The 12,400-nt window shown below is 47.7% G+C and overlaps 1 protein-coding gene across 3 annotated transcripts in view; it reads right to left on the bottom strand.

The window, feature by feature from the left end:
- Positions 1 to 9,286: 9,286 nt before the first annotated feature.
- The window catches only part of DAAM1 (dishevelled associated activator of morphogenesis 1), a 98,826-nt gene continuing 95,712 nt past the window's right edge, over positions 9,287 to 12,400 (bottom strand). For all 3 annotated transcript variants that reach the window (XM_056346837.1, XM_056346839.1, XM_056346838.1), the window contains one exon: positions 9,287 to 12,094. In XM_056346837.1, the coding sequence (XP_056202812.1) occupies positions 11,885 to 12,094 (210 nt within the window). In that variant the 3' untranslated portion in view covers positions 9,287 to 11,884. The remainder of the gene's footprint in view (positions 12,095 to 12,400) is intronic.

Here is a 12,400-nt window from a genome sequence, read left to right as displayed (position 1 = left end):
GAAGTGATCATTTACAGCCTTCCTGTCTTTAGCACCACACAGATTTGCAGGGTCTTTTTGCACTTTTCGCATGCAAGAAGAGGTTTCTCTGCCAATTGGAACAAACTTGGTCAGAGTAGATGAACTAAGGGATGGTTACTGGGTTAAGAAAACGAGGAAGGTGAAGGTGCAATGCTGCTGTGCCTGACTCTTGGCATGCCGTTCAGTGCTATGGCTGCATTGATCGTACAGCTAAAAGCCCCTGGGAAGTCCTGCTCCCCTCAATGTTTGGCTCTGGCCACCTTTCCAGTCCCTTCTGTCCCCACCACCCTAGCTGACTCTCGCTAACCTGCTCAGGCACTAAACAACAGGAAACCACTGATTCCCTGTTTTGCATGCTGTTTAGTTCTCTACTAATTTAATGCCTTGACCAGTGTAACCGCAGGCCTGGTAAGCATCTTTGTGGCAGTTGCTTCTGGCAAGGGCAGGGTTGGGGACACTGGGACTGGGGTAGACCACGAAGCATCACGGTAGCTGCACTAGGAGTGAACTAGCATGGCTTCCTAGGAAGGTGGTAGTGAAGCTGGAACAACACAGATTTCAACGTATCTTTAACTAGCACTGGCTGGTGCCCATATGTTAGTCTTGTATGAGAAGAGCTGAAGGAGGGCAGCTGGCTGTGGTCTTCAACCTGTCACAAATGAGCACATCTGTTACATACATACATACATACTTGGGCTGTAGCAAGGCTTGACTCTTGACAACATCCTTTTTGACACGGACCTGCTGCAGCTCCAATAGAGAGCCAGCCTGTGTTTTAAAGCTGTGCCTGTCCTGTGCTCCTCATAATCATAGAATCATTTAGGTTGGAAAAGACCTTTGGCTGGACCTTCATCGAATCCAACTGTAAACCCAGCACTGCCAAGCCCACCACTAAGCCATGTCCCTAAGCACCACATCTACATGTCTTTTAAGTACCTCCAGGGATGGTGCCTCCACCTCTCTCCTGGACAGCCTCTTCCAGTGGTTGACAACCCTTTTGGTGAAGAAATCTTTTCTAATATCCAATCTAAACCTCCCCTGGCACAGCCCGAGACTGTTTCCTCTTGTCCTATAACTTGTTACTTGGGACAAGAACTGACCCCCCCCTGCCTGTGGCCTCCTTTCAGGCAGCTGCAGAGAGCGCTAAGGTCTCCCCTCAGCCTCCTTTTCTCCAGGCTCAACACCCCAGTTCCCTCAGCCGCTCCTCATATCACAGCACTGTTGAGCCAGTCAGGTACACAGGTCTCTACAGCCACATTTTTAAAAGCATGTTTAAAAAAATATAACCAAAGGGTGAAGTGTCTTAAATAAATGACAAACAGCAGAGAGAGAAAGACACACACACACAAAACACACCACACCAAAGGCTGCAGGCTGCCTGCCAAAATGGTCCGTGAAATGCTGCTGTGTCCCAGCTGTGCTGAAGGTTGCTGCCTCTCACCAACAGCGCAGAGTGGGCGAGAAGGTCTTGGCCGTGCTAGCACACAAGCCAGCATGTCAGTCTGTCCTTGTACCTGACAATAGCTCCGTGTGTTCATCCAGGAGAAGGAGACCTGAGGCTTACCTCACTGTTTTACTATAGCTCTGAAAACCCTGGCCATGGTCACAGCTCCTTGTTCCTGGGTAAGAAGGCATGGCCGGAGGTGGCTCCTGGCCAAGCCACTATAAGGACAGGACTCTACATCTCTTAAACGACCATGCGGGTGTCACTCCACTTAGACATCCCCTTTCTTTGGGCTGAAAGTGAGCTCAGAAGGCAGCAAGACATTGAGCTTTTAGACACTGCAAAACTAGCTTTAAGGCTCCAACCCTCCAGCTGTAGCTGTTCAATATTTCTTTTCTTTCTCCATCCTTGAGATGAGCTTGGACACCAGGCAAACCAGAATCTCATTTGCCCAAGGGCTCTGCAAAGGATGTTGGGACACTTTTTAGCACCCTAATTCAAAAATCACATGGGTTATTCAGTGCAGGATATTTGACATGAGAGAGAACAGTTCACGTGATTTGAAGACCAGTTCAACCCTGGATACCAGTGACAATGTTAGTTAAGGCCAAAGTAAAAATTAGTCCTTGGGCTCTTTAGTCCCTACTTGACTTTCCAGTATACTTAACCTCCTCTGTTCAAGAGTACTATACTATCTGGCAATGCTATGCATGCCGCTGATACAACTAATGCATTATATCTTAGAAGGAAAATGTTAAGTCTCAATGAATGACAAGCATTTTAGAAGGTACTGGTCCAATTGGAGTCACTGGTAGTTTTGCTGTTGATTTAATCATCAGATTAATTTGTCGTTATTTTCCACTCCCTTCCTAATCTCTGGATGAAGTCTTGGTTCAAAGCAAATGCTCTGTGCACAACTTATGAACTGCAAACAATTAGCAATTTATAAGTGACAGCCTGATGTGCTGTAATAGCTGGCAATAATTGCCCAGAACTGGAATAGCTCATGTGGATCAGACCCCCCATTCCCCCTTATTTCAGCACTGGTGTTGGTTTGCGTATCCAGTAAATGTCAGCAGATATCTGAGCAGCCAGCCCAGCTTTTCGACTAATGATCCTAAGAAAAGCCTCCTTCTGTTAATGAGATCAACCACTCTGCCTTCAGGACTGCTGCATCCCAAATAAAAGCATTCAGAGTAAGGGTTGTGACCGACGCACTGCAAGCCCTAAATGTACATCTCTGAAACCTAGTTTCAAAGATGGATTCAGTAGTCACCATTAAACTCAACACACGTTGCTCTTTGGAAGATTTGTTGTAGAGGCTGAAATGAGTAATTTGGAAAGCACATCAGAAAAGTGGCATTTTGTGCAATGCTGGCTGATGTTTGTGCTGCACGCTCTCCAAAACTGCAAAAACTGCAGCCCAGATGCCTGATGAGATCAGTTCTGATGCTGGCAGGGTGGTTAGTTCAGTGGCAGATCTACCTTTTCACTCCAGCTGCATTTGTATTTTTATATGGTAACTCTGGTTATTAATAATAAATAGACCTGCTAGCAAAGCACTGCACAGCCACAAGGTAGTGACTAAGCTCCGGAAGAATAAAATGGTCCCAAATCCTGCAGGAGGAGTAACCTGCAATGGGATCCAGGCTTGGGTGACTCCATGCCCAGTTTTACTGCACTGCTTTGCTGCTGCAAGCCATGAGTTTACCAGGACCAGTGGGGTGAGGCACTATCCATACCATCGCCAGCCCCCTTCCTCTTTCCCATTTGCAAAAGAGCAATGGGTTTCTAATGCCATGTTGCTGGCAGCGTACTGCTTGACTCTTGAAAGTCTGGGGTGATCTACAGTAACCTCAGATGAAGTGCTTGGGGAATGGGTCTGCATTTCTAGATATTTTTTCCTAGGAAGTCACCACTGCAAGAAGCAGGAGGAAAAGTGGCATGGAGACACAGACTGGAAATCCCTCTCAGTGGCATAAAATGGATGCGTCACTGGGGAAATCAAAGTGAAAGTAGCAGAAACCCCAGGGCACAGCACCAGGGTCTACACTAGTCTAGCTGGGGAGTGAAGGATGACCTGCTCAGACAAGAAGACCCCAGAAGGCTTGTGACTGAAGCTAGAGGAGATTTAGCAAGTAGGGCTCAAAGACCAAGGGAATGCTGACACAGCATGATGTGCACTGATGGCCAGATCCTGCACTGGATTCACTTCCAAAGAACCCCCTCCTTGCCAGGCAGCTGTGCCAGAAGGAAGGCAGATGGTGACACCCTCCAGCATCTCTGTCCTGGGGAGCTGGCAGCACTGTGCCAAGTGGCTCCCAGACAAGGCTGGTGTGTCTGTTCCTGTCCCCATCACTGTGGGCATCGCCGCTCTGTGCTCAGCTCCACACACCTCAGGGGTGTGTTTTTGGCTGAGCCTTAAACCCAGGCTCTTCTAGCTCAATCTGCAATAGTGTAAAACAACTGAAGAACAATCTGTGTGTTTTCTGCAGGGATCGTTGTGCTCATCTTGCCACTCCAACTGGAGGGGCTGTGCTGGTGCTTGCTGCTTAGGCAGCAGTCAAGCCCTGAAGCCTTGCTCAGGCTGTTTGTACTGGGTGAAACAGCACAGCAGTGTGCCCGCAGGCTTCTGGGGTGATCATGAAAGATGAGCTGGATCCAGCTATGATTCAGCAGAGGAAGTAAATTCACTCGGAGGGGAGCTGTTTATTATTTGTGCTATTCCCTGGCTTGCTGGCACTGAGCTCGTCCAGGTTCAGCTGGTTTCAGAAAAGCAAGCACTGACAGAAGCCCACAAAAATGGGGAACAATTTCCAAATACTTGGGATCCTTAATTTTATGCATCCATTGTTCTTGCCTTTATAAACTATTTTCAACCTTATGTCTTCCATAAATAGTCAGCTCAGAAACTAATACACAAGGGAGCAACTAAAAGGATTCCTAAACTGAAAAAAAAGGGCTTTTTTTTTAAAGCTTTGCTCTGAAAATGTGATTGCACCTTTTCTCAGAGGTTGTGTGCACTGAAGAGTTAAAGGTGTCTGCAAAGCTCAATGCTTCACACCTTGTCTGCTTCCCTTCAGACCTGGGGACACCCTCTCCTCCTTGCTACTATAAAGAAAAGCAGAAGGTTGCAGCAGGGGTGACTTTGGGGAGGTCACTTGGGAAAATTACACTCTTCCGCTCCTGTGGGGGAGATCAGGAGTGGAAATACTCAGTGCTGCCTGCTCTTCCACATCTGGAGGAACATCCTTGTTTCTTCCAGGGGTCAGAGCAAGTCTGGCTGAAGGGAGCAGGAATCTCTCCATCCGCTTCTGCCAGCAGTACTGATGCACAGGCTTGAACACTTGGGTTTATACTCAGAGGCTTGACCAGAGGGCTTCACTGAAATGTGCACACTCAGAGCAGGTGGAAATTGTCCCTAGGCTGGGGCTGCATGTGAGTGCTGGGCTGGTTCCTAGGTGCGGCTGGCAGCTAGCACCGGGCCAGCCCACCCCCGACCATGGCAGAGGGCAGCTGGAGAGATGCTGGTACTGCAGCTGGTGAGGAACAAAACTCCCTGGATGGGTCCTACAAATTAACCCCCCCTCAGGATCATATGTATGGACAAAACCAGCAAGATAAATCTCTCTTAAATCTCGCACCCAGCAATTCCCTCACAGCCACATAAATGTAATTTGCTTACCTGACCTAGCAACATACTCTGAACTAATCTCAACATCACGGAAAAAAATGCTCTGAGTAACCAGGTCACTTATTTCTCCAGTGAAATCTAATGTGCCGTGGCATTTGTGTGCCTCCCTGACCCGTGCCTGTGGCTTCTGTGCTCAGTCTGGTGCATTTTACAGAACATTTGGTAATATGTTATCCCTGGGGTCATGTCAGGTTTTGAATACAGCATCTGAATTGTGGATTCTTTCCAGAAAATATAACTCAAATGGTGATTACTGCCTGCTCTTAAGTTGGAAAGATTTGCTGTAGAATCTAGGTCTTGCCTGAGTGCTTCATGCTCTGATTTCACAGTAAAAAGGGTCTCAGACAGAGATCGGGAGCACAAGGCTGGGGCTTCCTCACCTTTCCATGAGCCCAGAGGATGCTCTGCACAGAGCTTGGCAGAGTAAAGCTGTGTGAATGTACACAAGTATAAATTTAAGCAGATGGAAAAGCTCCTGGTACCCTGCAGTGCTGAAAGCCCAGCTAAAGTCACAGGCACCGTCCCAGCCTGGCTTTGCTTGCAGCAGCAGGGATGGGTTAGGCAGCAGGAACATAACTATGTTTGGCTGTCCCATGTGCTCCAGACTTGCTGTCAAGGTGGCCAGGATAATCCTTGTTTAGGGCAGCCCTGCTTGCCTTTGCCCAAATACACAGCACGTGTCCTACCCCCCCGCAGAGCCACGGCTGAACTGAGAGCACGGGCACATGAGCAAATGCTGGAATAGGGACTGGTAAGGAAAATAATGGAAAAATGACAATTCAATGACTTACCTTCACAGACTTGCCCTGGGAACGGGGAAACTCCACCTTAATGTTAAGTTCAAGCAACATGACAACAGAGAAAGCTGTGTTTTTTTAGCAAGGGGGTCTGCATGAAACAGGTTTCCAACACAGTCCCTAGCACCCGGACAAATCCTGGTGGGCACTGTAGCAGAGTGGGGCACTGATTTCAAAAACCATGTAAATAAGTTCTGATGACCCATGAAAGTATTTTGAGTTGGTTTATCTTACACATACATGCATTTGTGATGCCTGCATGCACATACACACAGTGCACCAACCTGAAGCTCAGGCAGTGCCAAAAGTTGCAGCGAAACCACATGTTGTGGTTTGACTTGAATTATGATGGATAGAATTAAAATTATCCCTCCTCAGCTACGCTGGGGGAAGTTAAATATAAAATTTAGCATTTTGACTGTTCCACAGGTGGAGAACCCTGAGCTTTTCAGACCACAGTAGAGACCTGGCAATGGAAAGCAAGAGGCAGGATTGATTTTATACTCAAGGCAGCTCTAAAACCATGAAATCCGGAAAGTGCCAGCAGATGGTGGTGCTGCCTTTCCTGAGGCTCTGCTGGAGCCCTGCAGCAAAAGCTTCCCAGCTTTCTCCCTGGCTTAACGCACACATATTCATCAAGCCCGGTTTAAGGCTAAAAATAATATAAAATGTTCAGAGGTTTCAGGTCAGACCACCTCTGATTAAAACGCAGCACTCTTCACATGCATATGTTGCAGGACCCTGAGCAATGCCAGGAAGTGAGCTCATCAGAGAGATGTCTGCAGAATTTGCTGCAGGAGAGGGGATGGGGATAGGGACGGGGATGGTGCTGGCTCATAGCTTCCCTCCTGCACTGCACCCATCAGCCTTCGTGTCAGCTTGGCCTCACCTGTTTCCCCCCAGAAGCACAGCTGGAAGGGCATATTCACCCCACAGCACAGGCTGGTACGGAAATATCCAGGTGCTTTTATGAGATTTTATTGCTACGCTTGTGTCTGCATTGAGGGATGAGCACGTTCCTGGGATGCTCCAGCAGTGCCAGCCCTGCAGAAGGGCCACAGATCTGGTGATTGGGCTGTATGAGATCGTGCCATTGGCAAAGTGCAGTTTTGCCCCAGAACATACGGTTGAGCTGTGACATAGGCACTGGCATTGGGCACAGAGTCAGGTCCAGCTGCCACACGGGTGGGAACAGGACTGGCAACGTCCCTGCTTTGCTTACCATTTCCTGAGGGCCTCCAGGAGGCACATCAAAGCCTGACAGATCCATTGGTTCCATTGTACCCTCCCTTGGGAGTAAATAAATATTTTTGAATGTGAAGTCCAGCAAGCTCCTGCCAGTGGCACCAAAGCAGCAGTGCTGCCAGCAGGGCTGGGAGCCCGATGTCTCCCTGTCAAGCTGCGTCTGCCCTACGTGCTGAGGTGAGTTTTGCATGCAATGCTGTGTCTGCATCAGGTCATCGCCCCGACCTCTTGACTCATCTTTTCCAAGCCGGGGCACGCTGCCAAGGGTAACAGGTTGAGTGCAGGAGATGACACCTGACACTGCTTGCTCTGACGGGACTCAGTCGCCCCAGCCTTCGGCAACAGGGAAAGCCGCCGAGCTGGAGCAGGGCACAGCCCAGGCTGGTTCAGCAGGTTTGATGCCACCAACCTGGGTGGCTCCATGGGGCAATTCCTCCAGAGTGCCATGCCCGGCAGGTCCCCTGGCACCGGCAGGTCTGAGCAGGTTTGGTCCATCCAGTACACCCTCCTCATGGCTTTAACTGGAAGGAGAATCCAGGATTTGGGGCACAGAAGCCCTTTTTCAGGAGAAAACCCAGCCAGCTAGGCCATTGGTAGACATGAGCTCCTGGTGAAATGGGCTCGCACAGTGCAGCCATGCCAGTCCAGCACAGTGCCCCCTCCAGTTCCCTTGCCTCTGGGATGACGAATGTTGCATCTCAAATTTATGTTCTCAAGCCATGGATGCTACTATTTGAGCCCTGAAGAAGTGTTTGCAGGCTAGGAAGCTTGCACATTACTAGGCTTTTTAACCTCTCAGATATCTTGGTTAAATAAAAAGCTATGCCCTGTCCTTGCTCACATCTCCCACTGCCACCCCATCCCCATCCTGGGGTCTGTCCTTGTGTCACACACTGGTGCGGCTCAGGAAACCTGCGATCTGCCATTAACCAGAATTTCAGGGCCTCATTGGGTTGCAGGGTTTGGCCAGCTTGTTCCTATCTGTTTATGGATGCACCCCAGAGCACCCCTGTGCTGGGGACACAGGGATTTACGAAGGGAAGAGCAGCTGAAGCCATTCCCCTTCTGCTTGGGTCCTTTCACTACACAGCCTGGGGCTGCTTTTGCACGGCATTACCAGCCCACTGGCTCGCCAAAAGCTGTGATGGTAGCCATGCTCTTCTCCACTGCCCTGTGCTCTCTGCTAGCCCAGATCTGACCAATGCTGGATCATAAATACGCTCTGTAGTAGGAAACACTGGCCATGGGCTATAAATAGGAGAAATCTGCCCTGTCTGTCAGCCCCGACACCGGGTGGTATTGCATCAAAGGAAGTCCTGAGCCCAGGGATGTGTTAGATGTCTTATCTGGGCTGGCTCGGTGCCGTCTTACTGGTTATACCGGGGAAAGCCCTGAAAGAAGGGGGAAGCATATGGGTCTGAGCACGATGTACATGCTCCCATTACTACAGACAGGTGGGTCTGAGGGTGCTGAGTGCTGCAAAGATCACTCATGAAAAGAGCACTGGAAAAAGAAGAAAGTAACAGAGACCCCAGATGGGAAGGTGTGTGGGAAGGGTAATCGTGAGCATGAAAACGCCAAGAAGGGTTTGGGCTACTGCCAAGAAAACATCTCTGGTGCTTCTAAATATATTGGCTTGCTAGAGGCACGCTAGCCAGCCCAGACAGCACCAGCTCAGCTCCATCAGCTGGAGAAAGAGAGATGATCCCACTCAGTGATGCAAAACTGGTGGCTGCCTCAACGCAGGCTACTAGAAAAGCCGATCACCAAGGTGGGAACAGGCAGTAGCAACAACACAGTGGGGAGAAATGGAGTCACTAACTGGGAGGTGTTTCAGAGCCCACAGGTGGGTGACCACGAGTATGCTGCCAGCCAGGAGCATGGAAATCCCCCCGACTGCATACAACCTAGCACGCGGGAATGCAGTGAAGTGGGGTTATCAGCCACCCCTAGCAATGACTGCAACTACACCCCCCAAAAAAGCAACCCATGGAGGGCCTTTTCTTCAGCACCTGTCTCAATCCCCAAATGTCCCTTTTTTTTTGTCACCAAAAAATAACTCACGGCTATGCCATGTACACTCACCGAAATCATTTTTCTTTATTGCATATTGCCGTCTTAGAAAATGTACAGTCTCGTAACATTACACAGCATTTCCCACTAGCTAAGACTACTAACATCCTTGCACCTAACAGACTACCTTGGTCACTACAAAGCTAATAAGGTCCAAGACATATACTTCAGTTTACAAATTATTATGGATTTTTTTTTCCTTTTTGGCATTATTAAAAAAAAAAATCATCTTTAAAATACACACCCAAGAGAAAAGAGTGGCTACTTACACCAGCACCAATCTAAAAGTAGTTTTTGACAATGGCACATGGAATTACCTGCACACAGCTTTTGTATTTATTTATAGAGATATAATATTTTTTTCTTTTTTCTTTTTTTCTTAAAGAAAACAAAGAAATGGCAAACTCAGCCTGACAACAAGGCTGCTGTAAAACAATTTGAAAAAAAACCAAAACAAAACAAAACAGGTTTGGAAGGGCAAGAGGAAATCTGTCAGGAAAGGTCCTGTTGTGGCACTGGGGTCGTGGAGGCAGGAGCCAGGGGTGGGTGCTGGTGGCCAAGCCCTGCACCCAGGGACCCCGGGAGGCGATTGCCCTTTCCAACTCCCACCGCCTTTCAAATTAAACACATGTGACCAACCATTCCTTAAACCATCAGAGGCCAGACTTCTTTTTTTAACCTTTTTTTTCTTTTATTTAATATTTTAAATTCCCCCCAAAGTCCATTCCCTCAATTGTATCAGCCCCATTTTTTTCAGCCATAAATAAAAAATATAAATAGAGGCACTTTAGTTAAGGAATAGTATTATCATTACCTTTTGTCTTTATTTCCCCCTCCTTCTTAAAGCAAAGTGCTTAACTCCACCTTTGAACATAATCTGCAGGTTTTGCAGCTGCTTGGATACGAGGTGCTGGACTTTTTGCGCTTACCTGCTTTATTTATTACTGCTTTAAATGCTACTCAGAATTTTTTTTTCTTTTTTCTTTTTTTTTTTTTTTTAATCTACAGTGCGTCAAAAGTTGCAATGAAGAAATGAATAAAATGGTAAAACCACAGTTCTTGACAACTCTGGTTAGAGAGAGATTTCACAGCTTTCACTCAGCACGCAGACCCCATGGCCTTCAGGTGCTTAGAACCGTATTTTTTATACAAATTAGTTTAAACAGCACTTTTGCTATACAGTACATATAGTTAACTGACATCCCATACCCCACCAGTAATACCGATTATCTGACAAAAAAACCCCAACCAACCTTATTTCAAATAATGTTAATATCTAGTGCAACAGGGACAAACTCATCTCTCCACAGGAAAAAGAACAAACAAACAAAAAAAAAATAGGATCACAAAAGTATTGGTGGTATAAAAAGGTTTTGTTTTGTTTTCTTAAAAAACACACCACGAATAAATAAAAGTAAAAAGTAACAGTCCTCTATATATTCAGCATAATTTAAGAATAGAAATGTTAATATGTTAATGGTGGTTACTTTTTATTCTCCAATTCTTAATTTTCTAAACCTTTAAATTATTACTCCCTGAGAGCTTTGAATTATTTTTATTATTTTTTTCTTTTTTTTGGACTGACATTTGACAGGTAGTTCTGCTTACAAATTTGCAATGACAACAAACAGCAAACCAGTTGAAAAAGGACCTGGCTACGAGACGAGCGCTTCTTGGCATCGCTGCTTCTGTGTGTCTGATAAAGAAAAGAGAAAAGAAGGTGGGTGAAAGCCAGTGGGTTTTGCACCAGCCTCCTTGTATATCAGAGACCTTTGGTCCTGACCCACCTTTACAGAGGATACAGTTTGTCCCATTGAACAGAAAGGAAGAATAAAAATTACAACGCAAAAGTTTATGCTCCTTGTCTCCTCCGAGAACCAACCTTTCCCACCATCTTGGGCCAGAAAACGTTGTGAAATTATCAATACATCTGTGTGGCGTTACAGCGACAAGCACTTTGGGGTAAACTTTTTCCTTTAGCAAGGAGGTGGTAAGAGGAAAAAGAGCATTTCCCAAGGATGACAGGAAGAGCATCGCTGGGAGCACCCATGGTGCCGAGCTCAGGAACCAGCACGAAAGCACGGATCTGTGAGTTTTTTGGAATAATCACAACAATGAGGAAAAAAAAAACAACCAACGGATTAAAGTTCAGTCAACTTGTGTTTTTTTTCTTTTCTTCTTCATACCGCTCGGCTTGTGTGCAAGGCATCCCCTGCAAATGGCCTGGGGGGGTCCGAGCAGGAGAGCGGCCGAGAGCGGCTTCCCATTGCCTTTGGGAACCATGGGGACCGCTGGCATCTCTGGGTTGGGTCCTCTCTTGCTCCGCAGACGCGGCATTGTGCTTGTGCATGGGAGAACTACTTTTCAGAGTGGGCTGAGGGGAGGAGGTGGCACAGGCACTCATCAAGGTGGGCTGCCCACGCACCTCCATCTGCCCCCCCAGCGTGACTATATACACAGTATATACATACACACACTCGCCCGCGGGGAGAAAGAGTGCGCCACTGTTTCGCTTTGAATCACAAGGCAGTATAATGGGAATAAAAAACTCCCCTAGCCACTTCAAAAAGACTAACCCGCGTTTTTTTGTTGCGTTTTGTTGTTTGCTTTTCAGAAGTTGAGCTTGGTGACAGGCCTCTCGCGGCCACTGTCAGCCAACTGGTTGGCAATGCGCTTGCGGTTGCGCTTCAGTTTGGAGAGGTCCTTGTCGAAGACTTCGCCTGAGCGCAGGGCCGAGACGAGGTCGTCAAACTCGCCGCCTTCCTCCCCGCTCTCCTTCGCCTTCCTTGCCTTGCGCTCCCGCTCCCGCTGCTCCTTCAGCTGCATGCCATGGCAGGGGGGAAAGGAGACAAGTCACTCTCATGTAAGTGGTTGCGGGGTGTCCAACACATGCATGGTGACCCCCAAACTCATGAAACAAGAGTGGTTTCCCATGCCACTGCTTAGCACATGAGAGCTGGTTAGGGTTATCGATACAACCCATGGGCTGAGGTCCACAGCCCCACGGTTGCTGCTGGTGGGTCACACCACCCCACAGGCAGCACCAGCTCTGCTGCGTGTTTGAGTTCCAAGATCTCGCCAACCCAATGTTAGTATTTAATTAAGCAACCAACAGTGAAAAGCCAG

This window comes from Falco biarmicus, chromosome 7, assembly GCF_023638135.1.
Source record: "Falco biarmicus isolate bFalBia1 chromosome 7, bFalBia1.pri, whole genome shotgun sequence".
Taxonomy (NCBI): Eukaryota; Metazoa; Chordata; class Aves; order Falconiformes; family Falconidae; genus Falco; species Falco biarmicus.
This window is presented reverse-complemented; position numbering and strand designations above follow the sequence as displayed.